General features: G+C 43.9%; 1 protein-coding gene across 1 annotated transcript in view; it reads right to left on the reverse strand.

The window, feature by feature from the left end:
• The window catches only part of LOC137658168 (short-chain dehydrogenase/reductase family 42E member 1-like), a 36,255-nt gene extending 12,497 nt beyond the window's left edge, over nucleotides 1-23,758 (reverse strand). Inside the window, exons 1-2 of the mRNA XM_068392848.1 lie at nucleotides 23,599-23,758; nucleotides 21,920-22,039 (exon numbers count right to left, since the gene is read on the reverse strand). Of these exons, the coding sequence (XP_068248949.1) occupies nucleotides 21,920-22,039; nucleotides 23,599-23,758 (280 nt within the window). The remainder of the gene's footprint in view (nucleotides 1-21,919; nucleotides 22,040-23,598) is intronic.
• Nucleotides 23,759-25,635: the final 1,877 nt, after the last annotated feature.

The raw sequence follows: 25,635 nt of genomic DNA on the forward strand, positions 1-25,635 counted from the left end.
AACAGTTTGTGTCATTAGGAAGACTACACCTCCGTCCTCTTCAATATCACCTAGCATTTCACTGGAAAAAGGACAAGACGCTAGAAGCGGTCTCGATCCCCATTTCCGAGAAGATGAAGTCTTGCCTGACGTGGTGGAAGGACAGTATCAGCCTCAGAGAGGGTCTGCCCCTGGCTGTTCAGACTCCCAACCACGTTCTCTTCTCGGACGCATCGGACGTAGGCTGGGACGCGACATTAGACGGTCGGGAATGCTCGGGAATATGGAACTCGAGTCAAAGGACAATGCATATCAACTGCAAGGAGCTACTGGCAGTACATCTGGCCTTGAAAAGCTTCAGGTCTCTCCTTCAAGGCAAAGTGGTGGAGGTGAACTCGGACAACACCACGGCTTTGGCGTACATCTCCAAGCAAGGAGGGACCCACTCACTGACGTTGTACGAGATCGCAAGGGACCTGCTCTCCTGGTCAAAAGGTCTAAACATATCGCTAGTAACGAGGTTCATCCAAGGCAACTTGAATGTCATGGCAGATTGTCTCAGTCGGAAGGGACAAGTAATTCCAACAGAATGGACCCTCCACAAGGATGTGTGCAAGAGACTTTGGGCCACTTGGGGCCAGCCAACCATAGATCTCTTTGCAACCTCGATGACCAAGAGGCTCCCAATATATTGCTCACCAATCCCGGACCCAGCAGCAGTTCATATAGATGCCTTTCTCCTAGATTGGTCACATCTAGATCTATATGCATTCCCTCCGTTCAAGATTGTCAACAAGGTACTGCAGAAGTTCGCCTCTCACGAAGGGACAAGGTTGACGCTAGTTGCTCCCCTCTGGCCCGCGAGAGAATGGTTCACCGAGGTACTTCGATGGCTAGTAGACGTTCCCAGAACTCTTCCTCTAAGGGTGGACCTTCTACGTCAGCCACACGTAAAGAAGGTACACCAAAGCCTCCACGCTCTTCGTCTGACTGCCTTCAGACTATCGAAAGACTCTCGAGAGCTAGAGGCTTTTCGAAGGAGGCAGCCAGGGCGATTGCTAGAGCAAGGAGAACATCCACCCTTAGAGTCTACCAATCGAAGTGGGAAGTCTTCCGAAACTGGTGCAAGTCAGTATCTGTATCCTCGACCAGTACCTCTGTAACTCAAATAGCTGACTTCCTCTTATACCTCAGGAAAGAACGATCTCTTTCAGCTCCCACTATCAAGGGTTACAGAAGCATGTTGGCATCAGTCTTCCGTCACAGAGGCTTAGATCTTTCCAACAATAAAGATCTACAGGACCTCCTTAAGTCTTTTGAGACCACGAAGGAGCGTCGTTTGGTTACACCTGGTTGGAATTTAGACGTGGTACTAAGATTCCTCATGTCAGACAGGTTCGAGCCGCTACAATCAGCCTCCCTGAAAGATCTCACCTTAAAGACTCTTTTCCTGGTATGCTTAGCCACAGCTAAAAGAGTCAGTGAGATTCATGCCTTCAGCAAGAACATCGGATTTTCATCAGAAAAGGCTACATGTTCACTACAACTTGGTTTTCTAGCCAAAAACGAGCTGCCTTCTCGACCTTGGCCGAAATCGTTCGATATTCCAAGCTTATCGAATATGGTTGGCAATGAACTAGAAAGAGTCTTATGCCCTGTGAGAGCTCTTAAGTTCTATTTAAAACGAACTAAACCTTTACGAGGCCTGTCTGAAGCTTTATGGTGTTCAGTTAAGAAACCATCTTTGCCTATGTCAAAGAATGCTTTATCCTATTTTATCAGACTGTTAATACGAGAGGCTCATTCCCATCTGAGTGAGGAAGACCAAGCTTTGCTGAAGGTAAGGATTCATGAAGTTAGAGCTGTCGCAACTTCCGTGGCCTTTAAACAAAATAGATCTCTGCGAAGTATAATGGACGCATCCTATTGGAGAAGCAAGTCAGTGTTCGCGTCTTTTTATCTTAAGGATGTCCAGTCTCTTTACGAGGACTGCTACACACTGGGACCATTCGTAGCAGCGAGTGCAGTAGTGGGTGAGGGCTCAACCACTACAATTCCCTAATTCCATAACCTTTTAATCTTTCTCTTGAAATGTTTTTATTGTTGTTTTTTGGGTTGTCCGGAAGGCTAAGAAGCCTTTCGCATCCTGGTTGATTTGGCGGGTGGTCAAAGTCATTTCTTGAGAGCGCCTAGATTAGGGGTTTTGATGAGGTCCTGTTGTATGGGTTGCAACCCTTGATACTTCAGATCCTAGGGGTCGCTCAGCATCCTAAGAGGATCGCGAGGCTCCGTAAGGAAGACGTACTTAAAAAGGCAGAGTAATTGTTCAAGTCGACTTCCTTACCAGGTACCTATTTATTTTGTTTTTGTTATTTTGATAACTTCTAAAATGAAATAAAAACTCTTAGCTCATAATAATGTAAACATATATTGCTGGTCTCTACCCACCCCCCTGGGTGTGAATCAGCTATTATAATCACCGGCTAAGTTAAATATTGAAAAATTTTATTTTGATAATAAAATAAATTTTTGAATATACTTACCCGGTGATTATAAATTAAAGGACCCTCCCTTCCTCCCCAATAGAGACGCAGTGGAACGAGGAGAAAATTGAGTCTTTGTTTACATTGAGTACTGGGTATCTGGACGACAGATGGCGCTGTTGGGCACACCCGCAACCTGTGTAGCGATCGCTGGCGAGTTTTACCTTAGAGTTTTCTGTCGAGCAACAGAGTTGCAGCTATTATAATCACCGGGTAAGTATATTCAAAAATTTATTTCATTATCAAAATAACATATTTTATGGACACTTTTTGAGTAATTAATCCATTTTTAATTAAGTATATTTTGAATATACAGTATATCAAATGTATGCTGGCATCACAAACTTCTGTTTATGTACGCTGGCATCATAAATTCTGTTTGGTTGACTATTTTGACATGTCAGTTCCGAGTTGTTTAGTGAGGAAACCAAGCTATTTTCTTTTTAAAACCCTTTCCCCCTTCCTCAACATATCTTAACATTTTTTGCTTTCCAAGCATTTAAAGAACCTCCTAATTACTATACAAGAAGAGGAGAGTTGCAGGACTGCATAATTTGCGAGTAAATGGAGAGTGTAGTCTTGTAAACAATTACCTTGTGATATTCAATTCTGTGGGTAAAAATGGGTTTACAAATATTGAGCTAGAGTACAGTAAGATTAAACTGTGAAGTGGAAGGAGCCAGCTATTCAAAAATTCTTATAATAATTATAAGATGCTTCAATTTCATGTCAGATACATGAAACTCTTATTTTCCAGCATTTTATTATGCGTTTTTTTCAATTTCTAACAAAGTGTTTGTTCCATAACCGAAATACAAGCCACGCTATTTACATAGTGTATTACTTTTGGCGTAGCTGAATGACAAGCCATTAGATTTTTAACGAGGGTTAACTACCCTCTCGCTTGTTAGCGAGGGGTAGCTAGCTACCCCTCCCCCCTCACACACCGGTGAAGTGATTCACTTCACTTTTGGCTCGGATGATGATCAGACGTGTCTGTCTCACCCTCGCATTTTTGACAGCCTTAATCTTTTTTTGCTTTTTCTTGCAGCTTGTGTGTTTGGAAGTTGGCCTGTGCGCGCCCACAAGCGTTCTCCTGTGCGCGCTACTACTCCTTCTGATCCTGCGCCCCAGCTGTTCTCTCCTGACCGAGCACATGCGCGCCAGCGATCTCCTGCGCGCCCGCACGATCCTTTGCCTGCGCTCAAGCGCTCTCCCACGCACCCACACTTCTGATCGCCGAAGGTCTCCTACGCGCCCACGCGCTCTCTCACCTGTGCGCAGTCGGTCACCTTCTCGGCTAACGTGCCATCGCTCGCCAACGCGCCATCACTCGCCTGCGCGCCGTCGTTCTCCCGGCCGCCAGTGCTCGCCTTTAAAACCGCGCGCACTCTCACCTGCGCCCACGCGCACCCTCACCTGCGCCCACGCGCGCCCTCGCCTGCGCCCACGCGCACTTTCGCCTGCGCGCCCACTTTTGCCTGCGCGCCCACTCGTCCGTGCGCCCGCGCGCCCACTCACCCGCGCACCCGCGCTTTCATCTCCGTGCGCCCACGCGCATGTGCGCCAACGTTAGCCCACGTGTGAACCTGCGATTCCCGCCGGGTTTCGCAGCACGGGCAACCTTGCGAGTCTTCATGAGCACGTACTTCCGGATCATCATCTTCACGATCTCCCCCCCGTAAGCGCAGAACAGCGCACTTGCAGGGGGAGGAGAAATCTTCAGAGAGGTCTAGGCAACACTCTTCATCTTCTTCTTTTCAGGCAGGCCCTGTGGTGTCTACTCACAAGGATCGCCCGATCCCCTTCCCTCCAGCGGGAGTCGCTGACACTGCGTCTGTCAGCCGTCAGCCTTGGTTTGGGTCCCTGATCAGAGCGGTCGTCCAGGCTGTTAAGCCGGCCCTCGCTGATCTGGGCCTCAAACCAACGGCAGCCTCGTCTCCGCTGAAGAGGAAGAGAGGAGTAGACTTCGTGGTGACTGCTCCTAGGGTTAAACTGGCTCCTAAGAAGTCTGTCAGGAAGGCCCCTCCCCCTTCTCAGACGTTTTCTCCTTCTCCTGTGGACGAAGCCTTTCCGTCCTCAGGAGAATCCAGCGAGGTGAGACATTCTCCCACGGCACCAATGGGAGGAACCCCACCTCATGTAGGAGAATCGTTCCGGGGGGGTGGGGGGGGGGGCAGCGAGGAGCCCTCAGACTTCTTTACTGGAGTCCTGTAACCCTCCTAGGAGGGAGTCCAAGGACTCGAAGACCGTTCCAAAGTCTTCTTCCCGGATTCGACCAGAGCCAGCAAGACCCCAGGAGAACGTCCACGTGTCCCCCCAAGTAGAGCAGTTGGGGACAGGAGACTTTGCTGCCAGTCCACCAGGGGGAGAGCAGCATGAGTCGGAGCATGCCTTCTCGCAGGTCCTAAATCTGATGAGGCAACTCAACAGGTTTAAGGACCCGGAGACCGCCCCTCGCGAAGGCAAGGATACGGTCCTGGACCAAGTCTACGGCACTCAAAAACCCTCGAAGGCCAGCGCGGCTCTGCCCTGGTCCCAGGGGGTAAAGAGTGCCAGAGACAAGGTTGAGGGCCAGCTCTCCGAACTCGCCTCCTCCAGCCGTTCCTCTGCCGGTAACAAACTCCTCCCACCTCCTCGTGTACAACAGAAGAGGTACTTCGAGATCATGGGTGAGCCTTGTTTAGCTCTTCCTCTCCATCATTCTGTGGAAGAGCTTACCAGGGGAATTTCTCTTGAGAAACTCTCCGCCTGGCAGGTGACATTCTCGGCTACAAAGATCTTGAGCCAGGAGAAAGTCGCAAAGTGTGCCATGCAGGCCACTTCGTGGCTGGATGTCTGGCTGGGGTCTCTGGGCATCCTGTTGTGATCCGAGGACCTTTCCAAGGAGAGCACCAGGAAGGCCATGGAGACTTTCCTCCTCTCGGGCACACGCACCATCGAGTTTCTGGCTCACCAAGTTTCGAACTTGTGGGCAAACTCGATCCTGAAGCGTCGTGATGCGGTGACCGAGAGGTTCCACTCGAATGTCCCAGACACTCTTCCATCCTTGGAAAGAGCCTGTTTGAGCCCAAGGATGTGGAACGGACAGCTGAGAGGTGGAGGAAATCGAATCACGATTTTCTCCTCCAAAAGGCTCTTACATCCAGACCCTACAAGCCTCTAGCACCTCAACAATAACAGCCTCGTCAGTCTAGGACATCGAAACCGGCTCCGGCAGCAAAGGCAAAGGTGTCCAAACAGCAGCCCTTTCCTGTCAAAGACAAGAAGGGTGGAAAGTCCTCCAGGGGAGGCAGGAATCCTAGAGGGAGCGGTCGAGGCCGTAAACGCTAGGATTGGCAATCCCTCTGCCTGTCCACCAGTGGGGGGATGCCTGCAAAGTTGCGGGTTCAGGTGGCAGCAACTCGGGGCCGATTCCTTGACGATCTCTGTGATCAGCCAAGGATATCGCATCCCGTTCATAACATCTCTCCCTCCCCTGACAGAGAATCCAGTGTCGTTGAGCTCCTATGCCATGGGATCGGCAAAGGGGCTAGCCTTTCGGGCAGAAGTCGAGACCATGCTCAAGAAGGATGCTCTCCAAGAGGTCGTCGACGGCTCCCCAGGCTTCTTCAGTCGACTCTTTCTTGTAAAGAAGGCATCTGGAGGCTGGAGACCCTTCATCGACATCTCAGCCCTGAACAAGTTTGTCAAACAAACTTCGTTCAGCATGGAGACAGCAGACACGGTCAGACTTGCAGTGAGACCGCAAGACTTCATGTGCACACTGGATCTGAAGGACGCGTACTTCCAGATCCCAATCCATCCGTCTTCCAGGAAGTACTTGAGATTCAGCCTAGACAACAAGATCTACCAGTTCAAGGTGCTGTGTTTCGGTCTCTCCACAGCACCACAGGTGTTCACCAGAGTGTTCACCCTGATATCTTCGTGGGCACACAGGATCGGCATCCGTCTCCTTCGCTATCTGGACGACTGGCTGATCCTGGCAGACTCGAAGTCAACCCTTCTTCGACACCGAGACAAGCTTCTGGGACTTTGCCAAGATCTAGGGATCATGGTAAATCTCGAGAAGTCTTCTCTGCTTCCATCTCAACGACTGGTATATCTGGGCATGATATTGGACACCAATCTCCTCAAAGCCTTTCCATCAGACTACAGGATAGCAAGGCTGAGGAGGGTCGCAGATCCTTTCCTCTGACGAGAAGAGCTTCCAGCCCAATCTTGGTTACGTCTCCTAGGTCACCTGTCTTCCTTGGCCCGTCTAGTTCCAAACGGCCGCCTCAGGATGAGATCCCTGCAATGGCGGCTCAAGTCCCGGTGGAATCAAGGCAACGATTCCCCGCATGTTCTGGTCCCTATGGGGCCTGCGGAACGGATGGACCTGCAGTGGTGGTTGACCGACGGAAACCTTCGAAAGGGAGTGGATCTTCTTGTCCTCCCCCCGGATTTGATGCTGTTCTCGGACGCGTCAAAAGAAGGGTGGGGGTCCCACGTTCTGAACCAGAGGATCTCAGGCCTATGGTCAGAATCAGAAAAGTACCTCCACATCAATCTGCTAGAAATGAAGGCCGTATATCTGGCTCTTCAACAGTTCCAACAGATCCTGGCGGGTCACTCCGTGGTGGTGATGAGCGACAAAACCACAGTAGTGGCTTATATCAACAAGCAGGGAGGTACCTTTTCACAACAGCTATCCCATCTTGCAGTGAGATGCTGAGATGGACCGAAGTCCACTCGATTCCACTATCAGCTCGCTTCATTCCGGGCAAAAGGAATGTGCTCGCCGACGGTCTGAGCAGAGCATGGCAGATAGTGAGTACCGAGTGGTCTTTGGATCCTCTAGTAGCCAACAAAGTCCTGACTTTGTGGGGTTCCCCGACAGTGGACCTGTTTGCGACAGCCTTGAAATTCAAGCTGCCGCTGTACTGCTCCCCAGTCCCGGACCCCAAGGCACTCTGGCAAGATGCCTTCCAACAATGGTGGGACAACATCGACGTCTACGCCTTCCCACCGTTCTGTCTGATGAGAAGGGTGCTCAACAAGACCAGACTATTGGTCAACCTGTCAATGACCTTGATAGCTCTGCTATGGCATCATGCAGAGTGGTTCCCGGACCTTCTGCAGCTCCTGACGGAACTCCCGAGAGAACTTCCCCCACGACACGATCTACTCAAGCAACCACACTGTAACATCTTTCACAAAGCCGTAGCATCGTTTCAACTTCACGCCTGGAGACTATCCAGCATCTTCTCACAGAGAGAGGCTTTTCGCAACAAGTTGCGGAGAGGATGTCTCGACACCTGCGAAAGTCATCTGCAGGGGTCTACCAGGCGAAGTGGAGAGTCTTCTGTGGTTGGTGTCGTGGGAGGGGTACCTCTCCCCTCGATGCCACTATTCCAGCAATAGCGGAGTTTCTTGTATATTTGCGGGAGGAAATGCGCCTTTCGGTCTCGGCGGTGAAAGGCTATCGCTCAGCCTTAAGCCTGGCCTTCAGGCTGAAAGGAATAGACATTTCTTTCTCGCTGGAACTTTCTTTGCTCATACGAAGCTACGAACTTACCTGCCCTCAGTCGGAAGTGAGACCTCCTCCATGGAACGTGGTTCGGGTTCTCAGGGCTCTTAAGAGACCCCTGTTCGAACCATTACGCCAGGCTTCTGATCGTCACCTGACTTGGAAGACGGTGTTCCTGCTCGCCCTGGCTTCAGCCAAGCGTGTCAGTGAACTTCATGGTCTCTCGTACGACGTTGCCCATTCAAGGGGATGGGGGAGTTAACGTTCAGGTTCGTCCTTGAGTTTGTAGCTAAGACTCAAAATCCTGGAGTTCCTGACCCACGGTTCGACTCCTTCAGGATTTTAAGTCTTCGTTCTGTAACAGATGACCCAGACCATCTCCTACTATGCCCAGTAAGGAGTCTGAGGCGTTATCTTAAAATAACAGCTGTAGTTCGTCCTCGCGTGCAAGCCCTGTTTGTGAGCACAGGAAGGATGAAGAGGAGGGTCACCAAGAATACCATCTCAGCTTGGATTCGAAGGGTCATCCATTATGCCCTGAATCCAGACCCTCCTCCGTCACGTCGCCCTAGAGCATACGATGTCAGAGGCATCGCAACGTCCCTGGCATTCAAGAGAAACTTCTCTGTGACGCAAGTTCTACTAACTGGGGTCTGGAAGCGTCAAACGACCTTCACAGCCCACTACCTGCAGGACGTGACCCACAGGAGTCTCGATACTTTCTCTATCGGCCCTGTGGTGGCTGCACAACAGCTGGTCTAACCTCAGGCTCCTTAATGGACAGGTAGCAGAGGGTTGAGGGCATTGTTACCCGGTTTTAGACTGCATGAATGAAAAAGTATGTCTGGCCCTTACTCTTTTCTTCATCCTCCCCTCTCTTGGGGAAAGCAGCATCCTGGGTTCTCTGCATAGCTGACCTCAAACCACTGCAGGTAAACCATGCTTCCTTGTGTTCCTAGTATTAATGTAATACTGTCGCGTCCCCCATACCCTGACGAGGTGGTATTGGGAATGTCCTAGCCTAGAATTCCATCTAAAGGACTTCAGGTCAACTTCCTAGGACGAGTCACACTTCATTCCTTCACACACAAGCTTATGTAGGCCGCACATTCCTTGCGGAGCAAGGAATTTGCGAGGTGCAGGGACTCCTTTTCTCGAGTGCTACTCACTCGGATTCTGAGTCCCCGGGCAAAAGCCAAAGCCAGTAAGGCTGGGACTTTCCACCCTACCTAAGGGTTAAGTCACCCTGTGTAAATAGCGTGGTTTGTATTTCGGTTACGGAACAAATGACAAATTCGGAGATAATTTGTATTTTTCCTAACCATACAAACCTTAGCTATTTACACATATTTGCCCGCCAGCCCTGTCCCCCGTGAAGTCCTACCTCTAAGCGAAGTGAATCAGTTCACCGGTGTGTGAGGGGGGAGGGGTAGCTAGCTACCCTCCCCTACCCCCTCACTAACTAGCGAGAGGGTAGTTAACCCTCGTTAAAAATCTAATGGCTCGTCATTCAGCTACGCCGAAAGTAATACCCTATGTAAATAGCCAAGGTTTGTATGGTTAGGAAAAATACAAATTATCTCCGAATTTGTCATATTGGCGCAAACCACCCTTTTTCTCATCTCCCTATATAAAATAGTGATGGTGGATATCAGTGGGAAATATTGGGTTTTTGGGTGGGTAATCACCAAAAAAAAAAAAAAAAGATTGTTTTGCTCCATCGATGATAGTCAAAAATGCATGAAATACAATAATCAGTTGGAAAAATGTATGGTTCATGCATTTTTATGAAATTGAATTACGGTATAATATAATTACCTATTATTTACCATTACTTCTCTAAATTAGTCTTTGCTTTGTCGTGACTCGCTTCACTCACGATTACAGTAAACATTCTTTGCAAGCTCGTAATGATCCTGTAAGTGGTACATGATTTTGTGATAATTTTGCGATTTGTCTGACTTCCGGGTGAGCAACGTCATCTACAGTATTAACACTAACACTGTCCGGTTACATGATGAAACATATTCATAACCTCTCAACACTTTTCTTTCAGATTCACTTTATGTACTGTATATCTTTCGTTGCTAACAGTTTTCCTTTGGAAATGAATTTTCAATTTTTTTTCATCCTTGCTGTAATCGTCTAAATTCTCTTTTGTGCTCTTGTTTTGGCAGGATGTTTTTGTGCCCCAGTTGCAAACTTTCCTTTGCTCTGGCACTACAGTATATACAAACCTCATGGTCTTTACGTAGGAGTATTATTTTGGCGATATCTGAAACCAGCTGTTAAAGCTGTTGCGAGGTGTAACTACCCTTCGATAGTTGGTTAAGGGGCTTAGCGGGATTAGACCGTCACATTTTATTTCAGCTCAGTGGTATACAGACATTATCTTACTCCCCTGTTACAACCAAATATAACTGGGCTAAAAAGCTAAAAATTTCCTTTCTAATCTTTTCCTTTTACAGATATGACTGCCCGTGGGGATCTTTATCATGCCGATTTGTCCTAGCAATGAAGGTAGCCATTGCAGGCGCTTTCATGACAGGTGTGTTGGGAGTGGTTGCCCTCCCAGTGGATGAGATTTAACAGGTCACGGAAGAAGAAGCTAAGAGGGATTCTTCCCTTCAAGGTCAACCTCGAAAGGGGAGAAACCTCTCCATCAAACTTCGTTGGCTTGACCTCGTTATGTTGATGATTGGTGCCCATATGACTCCAGGGACAACCTTACCTGCCCGAAGCATCGCTGGTCACCGCCATAGGGGAGTCGCTTTCTGATGAGGCTGTTTATTTGCTCAGGGCCTCCTTGGAGCTCGCAGGTTACCCATGCAAGGAAAGGTTACAGGAGGTCTAGCGGTTGGGTACACAACAGGAGCAAACATCCTTCCCAAAGGTTGATTCCCATCTTCTCCCTCGAGACTTGGTAGGTCGAGGATCAAAGCAGTATCACACGTAATCAACCGTCTTGATCTCGGCACCTGCTAGCCCCAACATTCGGTCAGCTTCGGTGGGCGGGCGTGATCAGTAGCTGACAAGTACTCCTCAAAGTGACTTGTTGGGCAATCCCTCCGGAGTGACACCTAGGACTAGCTTTGACTGTGTCCCAAGGACAGTTTATGAAGTTGAGCTGCCAAGAGGTCTGCTTCCAGGTGTTGGACAACCTTCCCCTCCGAAGGAAAGTCATCCTTCACCAGGTGTTGGGCAGCTTTCCCTCCCAAGGAAGAGCTTCCCTTTGCCACCCTCAGCTTAGGAGTCCTCTTGCCTGTGAGGAGATTTACCAATATGGGCAAAAGGGGTTGATTGACCTTCCCAACCGCGGGAGAAACGACCTTCTCTTGTGTGGTCTCCACTCCCCCCCCCCCCCCCCCAGGGATTTCACCGAAGGGCACTGGATTCGTCCATATCCTGCTCCAGTTCATCGGAGCCCAGCTTTTTGGAGCTTGATGACTATGGGAGGCAATTGGTTGCAGTTCTTGCCTTCGTCATTGTGTTTGCAGGACATAACATAGCGTTCTTCACTATGTAAGGCCAAACACTCTTGAGCTTGTGCCTTCTGTTTCTACCTCTTGGGAGATAGAAACTGCTTTGCTGGCTGCGTGCAATTGCTCAACAACGGCTTGGTTTTCCTAGCTGCCCTTGAGGGAAAGGAAGACAGTTCGTCATTCCCCTTTGGAGGATAAGACAAGCAGGAGAGTTTCTCTCCAGGGATTGAGCTAACTGGAGTCTAGCGGACGAGTCTTCCGCAGTGTTACACACCCTACCACCTAGCGAGGGGGGCGGGTGAGATTATCTGCCTGACGGAGGCATGCGCTTTACCTCTGCTACTTGCAATGCTCTATAGGGCAAGTCTTCCCATCGGGACTCGCATGCATTAGAAACATTGTCTAGAGCTATGGCAAGCTCTCTCTTTTACTAGAACTGTAGATATACAGTACAGGCTAGCACAGGTAGATTACAACTTACCTGTGCGAGCTGAGAAGAGTGCACCTTATCAGCTCTCGCTTCCGTCTTCAAGGAAGCTTTCTTTTCATACAGGCATTCCACGTCAAGGATCGGTGCTTCGGTTTCGATAGCTTCTCAGAGAGATATCCCGACTTCCTTATCAGAGATGGGTGTCCTTAGACATCGTCATCGTCATCAGCCTGCAGAAGTTTTCCGCAGAACGACCGAGTCCAAGGGGAAGATGGCGATAGCTCTACCTTCTTCGAGACACTCCTTCCACCAGCAGTAGTTACATCTTGTAGGATACCGTTTTCACTCTGGTTCGTCAAGCCCATATCGGTCTTTGTCAAATCCAACTTCTTCAAGGGCAGCGAGATCCCAGGTGTTTCAGCATGATGCATCTTCCTTTTTTCTGGTTCTTTACAAGACCCAAGCAGGAGGTGGGCCTAAGGAGAAGTGTACTCTCTTCTGTGGTTAGCCTATGGTCGTGAACGGATTATCTCTCCCCTTGAGGCCACTATTCCTGTAATAGCGGATTTCCTTGTTTACCTTCAGGAGGAAAGCTGCTCTCGGTGTCAGCGATTAAAAGCCACTGCTCGTCCTTGAATGTTGCCTTCAAACTGAAAGTAATTAACCTTTCCTGTACTTCGGCATCATGTTTTTTTGTATGGAGTTTCTAGTCTACCTACCTCCAGTCAGAAGGGAAACCTTCTCTAAGCTCTTCTTTCTTCAAGACGCACTTTCCACCAGAAGTAGTTACGTCTCATATGACACCGTTTTCACTCTGATTCGTCAAGCCTACATCGGTCTCTGTCGAATCCAACCTCTTCAAGGGTAGCCAGATCCCAGGTGTTTCAATGTGATGCATCTTCCTTTTCTTTGGTTCTTTACAAGACCCAGGCAGGAGATGGGCCTAAGGAGAAGGTTGACAGATAAGGGTATCATCCGAAGAGTTGACCTCTTCATTTTGCCTTCCCTGGATTTGACGCTCCCTTCAGATGGATCAAAGAAAAGGGGGCTGGACATGCTGTACCACTCACCCTCAGAATTCTGGTCAGAGTCCCAATGGTACTGTCATTAAATCTCCTTGAGATGCAATCGTCTTACTTTCGGGAAGATTCGCCTATAGTGTCAGCAGATGATTAGGTGTTTTCCTCGCCCATCAGTATGACTTCCATCACCTGTTTGGTCTCCCCTTTTGGGGGATTCCTCCATTGGAAATTGGATTCTTTCATTCCCCTTCTGAGGGAGTCTCCAGCCTCTTCTTGCTTGTGGGAAGAATCGCCGACAGCGATAACGGACGTGGTCTCTCTTTTCCGTCCTTAGGAAAGACTTCCTTCATCGGTGGTTCTCCGTGTTGGGAGATTCCTCTGGGGGAATTGGACTTGTCCGTTCCCTCCCATCACTCTTCGGAGTAGGCCGCGTTGTTGGCAGCCTCGTCTTGCTATAAGACTCAGCTCGCCCATCAGACTCAGCCTCCAGCAAGACTCGTCGCATCCAGCTCCTCCTCTCTCAGAGAATCTGCTTTCCATAACAAGTTGTGAAGAGGAAGCTAGGATACCGGCATAAATTTTTGGCTTCTGTTTTCCAAGCCAAGTGTACTGTCTTCTGTGGTTAGGGTCGTGGATGGATTATTTCTCCCCGTGAGGCCACTATTCCTGCAATAGTGGAGTTCCTTGTTTACCTTCAGGAGGAAAGCTGCTCTCGGTGTCTGCGATGAAAGGTCACTGTCGTCCTTGAGCCTTGCCATCACACTGAAAGGAATTAACATTTCCTGTACGTCGGCATCACCTCTCTTTGTAGGGAGTTTCGAGTCTAACTGCCCTTAGTCTGAAGAGAAACATCCTCCAAGGGGGCCCATGGTTCACTTCCTTTGATCCCTGAGGGTTCCCCGTATGTCTTAGAACTCCAAGCAGCAGATCTTCACCTGAGCTTGAGGACAGGTCTCCCACTCGTGTTGGCATCGGCCAAGAGACTCGGCGTACCTCAGGGGCCACCTTCAACGTTTCTCATTCACGGCGATGGGTCAGGTTATACTTTAGTACAGTATTTTGTTCCTGGCAGCTCGGACCCCAGATAACGAGCTCTTCGGATTGGGAGTCCTTTGTAGCATGGACTATGATCCAGATTAGCGGCTACTATACCTGGAAAGAATTTGAGGTACTACCTCAAGGAAACTACAGGAGCTCACCCCCGAGTGTCAGCACTCTTCGTCAGGCCAGTTAAGGTCAAGAGAAGGATCACCAAGAACACGGCATTGATTCACAAGGTCACGGACTGAGCATTGAATCCGGATCTTCCTCTTCATAGAGGAGACCTAGAGCTCATATCGTTAGGAGCAGGAGTACTCCCTTGCGTTTATAAAAACTACCCTGTTACGCAGGCCTTGTCAGTGGGCTTGTGAAGGCGTCAAATGACCTTCACCGTCCACTTCCTGTAAGACGAGATCCACAGGAACATGGAGATGATCTCCATTGTCCCTGTGTTGGCTACACAACAAATTGTTTATAACACCTCAAGCTCCTTGATGGACAAGTAGCAGATGGGGGAAGGTAGAGTTTAACCATGGTTAAGTATGGGATGAATGACAAAGAATGACTGGCTTTTTCTTTCTTTCATCTTCCCCCGGCCGGGTAACAGCACCTATGTCAGTCTGGAAAGCTGGCCTCCACTCTCTGCTGGCTACCCTACTTTCTCCCCCCCCCCCCCTGCTAACTAGTGGTAGGGTAATTATTATTATTATTATTACTATCCAAGCTACAACCCTAGTTGGAAAAGCAAGATGCTATAAGCCCAGGGGCTCCAACAGGGAAAAATAGCCCAGTGAGGAAAGGAAATAAGGAAATAAATAAATGAAGAGAACAAATTAACAATAAATCATTCTAAAACAAGTAACAACGTCAAAACAGACATGTCATATATAAACTATTAACAACATCAAAAACAAATATGTTATAAATAAACTATAAAAAGACTCATGTCCGCCTGGTCAACAAAAAAGCATTTGCTCCAACTTTGAACTTTTGAAGTTCGACTGATTCAACCACCCGATTAGGAAGATCATTCCACAACTTGGTAACAGCTGGAATAAAACTTCTAGAATACTGCGTAGTATTGAGTCTCGTGATGAAGAAGGCCTGGCTATTAGAATTAACTGCCTGCCTAGTATTAAGTCATCCAGCTTTGCCGAAATATAATTCCTAAAAATACTGTAGTTACAGGTTTGTATCATTAGGAAAAATAGGAATTACTTCCAAATTTGTCATGTTTATTAGTTACTGTATGCTGTACAGTACTGTACATAAACAATACTGTACTCTACAATATGTAAATGTAGGCCATACGTGTTTAGTGACTTGTCAAACATTGAGTCGTCCTAACGAAAACAGTGAACACTTACAGTACAATATAAGTGTTAGCTTAGCTAATTAAACTGTAGTGTAGTGAGAGTACTGTGCAGTACATATATTACCGTAACATACACTACAGTATCAGTGAGTGTTATACTAGCTAGGAACAACAGTATTGTAAGTGTCCTGATGACTAGTGTTTTATACTGTACTGTAGCCTTACTTTGTACAGTACGTAGTACACCGGTGCAAATGTACTGTAGACTTACTGAAATGTGTTCATTCATTAATGCTATACTTCTACTGTGATATAAAACAAGTAAAAACAATATTTGTTTGTACTTTGTGTGTTAGTCGACCGCGCATAGCCAATGAACAGTAAATTGTTAGGTTAGGAGCTATCCCACCCTGGAGCAGCAAGTATTCACAGATTCTCAATCTTCACTCCTTTTTCTGATACCTACCCTCTGCAAATATATGTACGCGCTTCGTCATACTGCCAGTTGCCTATATGTTCCTTCTCGTGTATCCAAGCTACACCCCTACAATGGTCGCATCTAGGATAGAACGTACAATGGGAATCCTCTTTTGAGAGGAAACTTAACACCTACGAGAGCTAGAGCGTGCTCTCCAACCGCATTCGTAATTAGGATCTGCAGCCTGTAAGTCTATCCAGTAGACTTTGCTGACTATGGAGGTGTGGCCTTCAGTGCCTCTTTACTTGTCTAGATGATCCTTGTACGCATAGCGACTTAAGATCGCCTAGAGTATGTTCTTCTTGCAACAATTATTGATTTGCCCCCGATCGAATTTGGGTTGACCTCATGCCCCTGGTGGAGAAAGTCTTCGGTTTCCTTCGGAACGAGTTCTCTGATGCCGCGAAGGATTGGAGGTTTTCAATTAACCCCTTCCTCCTCTTTTTCAAAGGGCTCAAGTCTCTGAGAAAGTTGGAACTTCAGTGAGGTCCAAAGAACAGATATCGCATACCAGAAGCAATTCTCGAGCTTCCGGGGAGATCATAACTTGAGAACCATCCCTGATTCTAGAAGGGGTGCTGGGACCGGCCCTTCTTGATCCTTACCTCCAAAATGTCTGTTCAGAATTGCACTCATGTTCGATTATTGGAAGCGAGCGATGATATCGGCCAGGCTCTTGTAAAATGCCTGTCTTTGAAGATTCACAGAGTAGAGCTGTATCTGCGAGCATGTACCCATTAGCTGAAGTTTTCGAGACAGAGGGAAACTGATGTATGGGCATCTATTCAGACCTTGAGTTACACAGGAAAAATATGAGGAACCTAACCTTTGTCGAAGGTTAGTGACGAGTTGACTTAGGAGTTATTGTCTTCTTTTGGATGGAAAAAAGCTCCATCATTAGAGGACTTAATGAAGTTATGAAATATGCTCTTGTTGATGACAAGAGTTGACAAGTCTCATTTTAAAATTTAGGACTCAGCAATTTGACTGTGATCTTAAAGCAGTCACTTAGTGGTACTTTCGTATGTATTTACATGTAACCTCCTCCTCCAGTTTGCTTACAAGCTTACATTTTTATTGTGTTCTCCAAGTTACTCCCAGATATACATGAGATAAAAAATAAGGTCACATGCAATAGCCCCTTCAGTGCACCTTCATCACAGTCCAAGGATTGTTACCGAATTCTGGAGAAGTGACGGCTCTCCAGGCTGCTTCAGTTGTTGCTCTTTTTAAAGAAAACATCTGGAAGCCGAAGGCTGGTCATAGACCTGGCATACTTTTGCAAACCTTGTTCAGGAGGAAGACTCCAAGCACAGTTAGGCAAGCAATCAGGCCATAAGGCTTCATGATGAAGATCGACTTGAGGAAGTGTACTTTCGGATCCCAATCCAGCCTGCGGCCAGGAAGTACCGCCGTGTATCATGAAGGAGCAGAGCGAGTACCAAGAGTTGTCTCAGCGGGAAGAGACATCATGACACACAACATTAGGAAGGTGTCTGTGTACTCGGCCACATACCTTGTACCTGTGCTTGATGTCATACTTGAGAGTTTTCCCATATAGGGAAGAAACATTGGTACACCCTCCTCTTATATGGGGTCTGCTGGTTGGGGTGACGGGCGCTATCTTTCTTTCCCTTTTCCTTGACTCTCTCTCTCTCTTTTGGGAGAGGGATGTTATGCACTACTCTTGCACCTGTGTTTTGTCTTTTACCATGGGGAATGCTTATTGTAAGTTATCTCATAGCGTGATGAAATGTTGGCACGCATAACCACAGTATTGTTCTTTTACCCAATGCAGTGCCCTTGACCTAGCACTGCTACAGTACTTCGCCCTTGACCTAGCACTGCTACTTCGCCCGAAGAAGTAGTCATTGTCCGAGATGATCAATCAATGTAACTGTCTCTCCAGTCAATCTCTCCCCGTATATGTGAGGAAGATAGTATCTGGAAAATGGTATGTACTAGGAGGATGGTATGTACCACGTGCCTGCGCTTCTGTTAACATCATTCTGTCATGTACGAGACTGAGCTCTCATAGCCTCAATTGGGATAAAGTTATCCGGCATCTTTCCAGTTCCTGAGAGATGATATCACCACCAAGGAAGATGGCAACCCAGCACAAGGATCGTGGTGAATGAACGAGCTCTTCCCACATAGCAACAGCATGAAATTATAAGCAGACCCTTTCAACATTCTAAACAAGATACCTCTCCATGTGCACCATACCACCACCATCATGGAGGCTGATCTCCATGCAGATAGGCTCGACGAGTACGCACTCCACATGTACGGGTGAGACTATGCTTCATACCATGTGTATGCGCTCCAGTCATCAAACAGATAATGGAAGCCATTCCTCCGTGCTCCTAGTTTACGCACATCATCCCTCTGCAATATCGGTCTTCTCATGCTCGGAAACCATGCCATTGGACTCTTCTTGCCTACTCTTCATGTTATCGTATTGATCGAGTCATAGGGCACTGGTCACCTGCTTCTTCTCAATGTTCTACACTGATGTATCAAGATCTTTCAACACAGTGATTAACGACATGAGACTGTACTGCTCATCCTTGCATGTGAGTCAAAGTTGATAACTTCACAGAACTGCTCTGAATACACTTGGAGTCATTGAAATACCACATTGTGTACATGCTATCATTGAGAAAACTCCTCACCAGCAATATGCCTTCACACAATGCGCCTACACTTCGCTCATTGCCACACTTACGTTCGCCCATCAGGAACGGAAGTACTTAGTCTTTTCCATCCTCAGAGGTCTTGGGAGTTAGGAACACCTCTCGTTCTCTGAAGTGTCTGACTTTCATGCTGTCATCTCTTCAGTGTGCAGATTATCGCCCCGGTTCCATTATCAGTCTGGTAAGCAAATACACTTAAGAAAATTTTTCCTGTGCTACATCCCGAAACATGATCTCTCGGGGTGAGAGGAGTTGCCCTGGGATATCATCAACCCAACACCTGATATCAGATCAGCAAAATCGGAAATTCTTGAGACAGAGTCTGGTATTGTCAATCATTTGTAACTTCATTGACCAGACTTCAATGTAAAAAGTAATTATACCTAATGAATGAAAGTTGATACATTCATGTAACACAGTATGGAAAATTTCCTGATAATTATCCTATTTTTCTTTGTTCATGATTGTAGCGTACAATACAGTGAAAGTAGTTATTCAAGTCTTTCCAGGTTACAGTTTATTTTTTATTTGTGAAGACAGAGTTGATGTCACTCATCGTTATTTTTTTCTTTTATTTTAAGTTAGTGATTGTTTATTAAGCATACCCCAATCGACATCAATGACCGTTAATGGTATGATGCTGCCAGATAATTACCAATCATTCATCCATTCTTGGGTATTTTCAGGCATTATCAATTTGGCTTTCTCTCTGAGAGAGAGAGAGAGAGAGAGAGAGAGAGAGAGAGAGAGAGAGAGAGAGAGAATAAATACTGCAAAGAGGACCTGTTATGATTTGTGAAAATTGGTATAGCTTTTATATATCAAGTGCTTTAATTTTGAGCCTTTGAATTGATACCAGCAAAACGTTCATACCTTTTTTTTTTTATTAACATAACCTTGTTATCAATGCTATAAACGAATGACTCTCCATGGAAATCCATTCGCAGCATATTCTGTCAAATGAAGATTAAAGAGTCCCAGAGTGTATTTTCTCATTTATTGTAGAGCCATCTTTCCAATTTAGAGCACAATTCTATCATTTTTCCCCTCTATTCGCAAACAGTTGGTAATCCGATAGCGTGGGATTATTTGGATGCAGTGAATGACAGTCCCAGTCTCGCTACTCATTTTCCGGTAGATTACTCGGTTCCGGTAATTTTAGTTGTATTTGGGATAGTCTTTTTAGATGGTGAATGTATTGGCAGTTTGTGTCACGGACTCAATCTATTTTATGGCGATGCGCTTTTGTTATTTGTTCCTTCATAAACAGAACTTTTCTGTCAGTATGCGTTAAAATAAAAACACATTAAAGGGATGTTGAGGTACTATACAGAGTTCTCTTATTTTGTGTTGGGATTGTTTAGTCGAAAGTTCATTGTTTTATTGTAGCAAATGCTAACCTTAGCATCTATAATCAGGAGACAACGAAACCACTGTCTTTTACGATAATCCTCTATTTTAACTTGGTAGGAAAAAAATAATAATGGCAGAATTTGGATTTTTAACTTCTATACAGCTTTAGTTTTGGACAAGTAGAAATTGGACATGCGAATAACCCCTTCCTAAAAAGTCGACGACTATATACTCCATGAAAAAGATATATATATATATATATATATATATATATATATATATATATATATATATATATATATATATATATATACATATATATATTATATATATATATATATATATATATATATATATATATATATATATATATATATATATATATATATATGTATATAAATGAATATCGAAATTTCAATGAAAAATCCCGCTCCCCCAATAACGATTAATAACTATATCGTACATGGGTAGATGCATGGTCGGAAATAGTTTGTCTGTTTGTCTGTCTATGTCTGTTATACTTGTCATTACAACTCTAGCTTTGGTGACTTTCGTTGATAATTCTATTGAAGGATCAGTGTGAAGATCAATTTATTCTAGTTTAGGAATTAATTGGCATCTAGTGCAGTTGTTAGCTCGGGGGACATCTTGACAGCTTAAGTATAGGTTACATGAAGTGATTTTTGTTGCATGTCAGATTGTTACTGAACTGAATTTGTTACTTAACAGATTATGTAACTTATAAGATTATGTTACTCTATTTTTTGTGACTAGTTATATTCTGTTACTTATAAGAGGGGCCTACTCCGTAGTATCTGATCAAGGTGAGGGGATGACATTTGATTTTTATTCAGTTACCCTCCACGAGCTTCCATCTGTTCTAAAAAAATACTTTGTGCTACGACTTACGAAATCTTTGTAACCGCTTTATTTTACTCTTTTTGCAAACAATGTTGAAAGTTTCATTCATAAAGATATTAAATAGTTTTTATGAATAATCATTTTTACCACTGTAATATTTAAGATAATTAATGTAATATTTGATATAATTTTTCCCAAATGTGAGGGTTAACTTGGATAGTCTTGACATAAATGCTCAAATGGCACATATTTATTGCATACCTTCTCTAACTTATATCTGTAATGGTCTGTCATCATAGCTAACTATTCGTCCGTTAACCCTTAACTGTACTGCTTTAGTTATCCTAAAAAAAGCTGGTTTCCTTTAAATTTCAACTTTCGCCTCTTATAAAAGATTCTAGATGCTCATACCAGTATCATTGTTATATTTCGCTATCCCAAATTAACAAAATGTCTGCAAACATCAGCCATTTTACGCTTCATTCATTCAACATTTTCTCATCCCTTCAACTTTTCCTTTATATCTAATGTAATTTTCGGTCTTGTTTCAATACAACATCCAGAAAGATCTCAAGCTTTTTAAGATTCGAATGCTTCTCATGAATTTTTCCATTTATTTTCAAACTCATTAACTGTGATAAAAGATATTTGATCCCATATTCTCTTTGTCAAAACCAATAGGCCTACACCTCCTTCCATGTCAATAGTGTCTTATGTCTTGACTTTCTCAATTAAGTAATTCACACACACACACACACACTATATATATATATATATATATATATATATATATATATATATATATATATATAGAGAGAGAGAGAGAGAGAGAGAGAGAGAGAGAGAGAGAGAGAGAGAGATCTGCTGCTAAAAAGTTGCTCTCGTCAAGAAAACCAACCGTGAACTTGGTTATGACAGACGATAGTAATGCCTAAATTAATCAGAAATTGACTTTCTCAATTAATTAATTCACACACCCACACACACACACACACACACACACACACACACACATATATATATATATATATATATATAGAGAGAGAGAGAGAGAGAGAGAGAGAGAGAGAGAGAGAGAGAGAGAGAGAGAGAGAGAGAGAATCTGCTGCTAAAAAGTTGCTTGCGTCAAGAAAACCAACCGTGAACTTGGTTATGACAGACGATAGTAATGCCTAAATTAATCTGAAACGCTGGTATCTTATCTAACCTGTGTGAATGACAGCCGTTGCTCCTTGAAATACAGTCTTCAGGGTCCAATAATCGTTGATGTTGGCTTGGACATACTGCAGACTTCCAGTACTACATTTACTTTCTTCGTCCCAGAAATCTGAAATGTAGATTAATTTTCACGCTATGTACAAGTCAGTTGCCTGGCTGTGTGGCGAGGTGAACATTTGATCTGGCGTAAAAGAGTAAAGAGAAAATGGAGCCGTATAGAAGATATATGAGTGGGGGAGACCTCTTGTTTTTGTTATTGTTACTCTGGGTTTGGATGTTAGGATGTTAGTGTTTTATTTTTTTCATTGTAGGTGCTGTGTGGTGTCCTATGTTATCTTTCATACTAATATTATTATTTTCCTGTTTTAAGAAACTTCATATGATTCTTGTATGTATGTGGATAAATATTTTTTAAACTTCTCTCAACAAAAGCTGTGTCACACAATTTCAGAAATTATGAAAGATAATTGAATAGTGATTTGCCCTATCTAGATCAAGTTATCTAATCGGTCTCGTATTTCTCTTGGGGGCTGTGTCTCATATATAATGACTAGAGGTAATCACACTAATAAGATGTTTCTAAACCTCAATTTTCTCTTAATTAAAATATTACCGAAGCAATTACCAATTTTCTTCTAGAAGTTCATCATTGATAATGAAGGAAGGAAATAATAGCAATAAAAAATCTTGTTTGATTGATGTCAGAAGTAATTATATCTTATTCTGGTCGGTTGCAAGGGGTTAAATGAAGGAAATGTTTTGTTTCACAATAGATTTGTAAGTCATTATTTACGTTTCACTTTGTCTTATACAATACGGGTTGATATTCTTCATCTATGGTTGGAAGTTTAACAAATCCTGACAGAGAACAATTTATGAAGGGATTTAAGGGAACCTGGATGTGGTAGAATTCATACACTACATATTTGAGAAAATCAACTGCGTTAAATAAATAAACGTTCAGGTTTTCCTTATAGACCATATGTCTTTGGAGGAATTAGTTGTCGTATGCAGATTCTTGGCAATTATATACAGGGGTTTTCAGTTAATTTAGTATATAATGCAGCACTGAAGCAATTTGTTTTTGGCATATGAATTTGCACTGTTACGACATGCTCTCGCTAATTGTGAGCTTGCTTCATAATTTACTCAAGGTTTAACATTAATTCCAGCTCTTTTATGGCTTCGTTCTTGGTGTTTAATTATACCAATTTGTCTGGATTATTTTTTTTCGCTTGTTATATGACTGGTTGGTTGGTGAGCAAGGAGGTTCCTACTACAGAGGTTTTTATTTATTTACTTATTTTTTTGTTCTGTGTCGCGTTTATAGGATTCTTTAATGCATTACTTTCATATCTATACAAATTTTATAGGTAACGGTAACTCTTGTCATTTTCACATTTAGTGACAAAAAAACTTCACATATTTGTATTCATATACATATTTTAGTGTTTAAAGGTTTAGGGGCCGCTCAGGAATGACATAGGGAAGGAAAAAGTGACATTTTTTAAAAAACTATTTTACGTATTTGTTTCAATACCCCTTGATGATTATGGCAGTAAATATGAAAAGCAGATCGAAAATAACGGTACAGATACTGTATTCGAAACACAGTCGGTTACCTGATGCCACCCCCCTCCCCCTCAAAAAAAAAAAAAAATCACTTACCCTTTGGAAGCGCATCATAGAGAACTTTTGGTGCCAGATCATACCATTCAGGGTCTGGTGGTGTCAAATCCACCAGTATGACATTGTGTCCTCCTTGAGAAATTGCCCAACCTACATGAAATCCAACGTATCCTCCTCCCCCGGTTACGACCACTTTCATATTTCTGTTGGTAAAAAAAAAATCATGGTCTACTATCAGGGATATGGTATTTTGAACGTTTTTATAATTGTATCTTTAGGATTGGATACTGTAGGACATTCATTCTTGTATTTGAATGGTCTGGGTTGCTTTGATGATGAATAACTATTATTATTATTATTATTATTATTATTATTATTATTATTATTATTATTATTATTATTATTGTTATTATTGCTAGTCAAGCCACAACCCTAGTTGGAAAATCAGGATGCTATTAGCCCAAGGGGCCCAACAGGGAAAAAGAGCACAACGAGGAAACGAAATAAGGAAATAAAATATATGATAAGAAATAAATAAATGACAAAATATTTTAAGAACAGTAACAACATTAAAACAAGAAAATATTTTAAGAACAGTAACAACAATAAAACAATGTAATATTTTAAGAACAGTAACAACATTAAAACAATGTAATATTTTAAGAACAGTAACAACATTAAAACAATGTAATATTTTAAGAACAGTAACAACATTAAAACAATGTAATATTTTAAGAACAGTAACAACATTAAAACAATGTAATATTTTAAGAACAGTAACAACATTAAAACATTTTTCATGTATATACTATAAACTATTTACCCTTGTATTTGAATGGTCTGGGTTGCTTTGACGATGAAATAACTAGTATAACATTTATCTTTGCATTTTAATGAATTGGGTTGCTTTGATGATGAATATTATGTTTTAGGGAATGCCAGAGGAGAGAGATATTTATTTGACAAGTCAAAAGTGTAAGTATATGAAGATTTTACGAATTGCTAGGAAAAGTTTGAATGTATTATGAAACCTACATTTTTCTCTGTAGATACGATAAACATATTTAATTTGGTTGTAACACGAATGTTGTCATAGAGTCGTTTGAGAGAGAGTGCATAAACGTAATGGAAGTATTTCCTTCCTTATCTTCAGGATTTTTGTCTTTCAATGAGTTAGGGTTCGCGTGCCATGTTAGGATGAAAGGGTCTTAACTAAGTTTTTTTTTTTTTTTGATTTACCTAAAAGCAGAAAGGCATTAATGTAATTATTTGTTTGTGTGTTCGTACTGTTCATTACCGAGAATAAAAGTAAGAAAGATTGCATTAAGAAGAAGAGATTACGCATTACACAACATCTTACAACACTAGAGCAGAGGGTCTCTCTCTCTCTCTCTCTCTCTCTCTCTCTCTCTCTCTCTCCATTGAATCTGTCATCCTTAAGTTATATCCAGGTGGAAATTTAATTCAGACAATAAGGATGTGCTTGCCAGAATTGGGGTGAGGGGGCGGGGGTGAAGGAGTGTTTCATCAGATGATCCCCCTCTCCCTCCCCCTCTGCGTTCCCTCTTTCCTCCCCCTCTGCGTTCCCTCTTTCCTCCCCCTCTGCGTTCCCTCTTTCCTCCCCTTGATCCCTCGGGTCCCTTCTTCACCATGCGTATTCAGTCATTCATGCAATTTGACATTGCGGGTGTGCTTGTCATTTAGGGCATGAGCGCTATTTAGGAAATTGGTTTTACCTGTCTTAAATCAATTTGCTCTTTGTGATTGTGGTGTCCAGTTTCGCTTGATGTTTATTTTTATAATAGTGTTGATGGGTGTTATTGTGGATGTAGGTGTCCGTGTGCTTATTTATGCAGTAACTTTTGTGTCAAACATTCGGTGAGTTCCTCGTAATTATGATTGATTATTTTGATGTGTAAATATTTGGGTCGTGTCAAATTGAGGCTCTCTCTCTCTCTCTCTCTCTCTCTCCTCTCTCTCTCTCTCTCTCTATCTCTCTCTCTCTCTCTCTTTGTATATATATATATATATAATATATATTGTATATATTATATCTATTAAGACCTATCATCATAT

Source organism: Palaemon carinicauda, chromosome 19 (assembly GCF_036898095.1).
Source record: "Palaemon carinicauda isolate YSFRI2023 chromosome 19, ASM3689809v2, whole genome shotgun sequence".
Taxonomy (NCBI): Eukaryota; Metazoa; Arthropoda; class Malacostraca; order Decapoda; family Palaemonidae; genus Palaemon; species Palaemon carinicauda.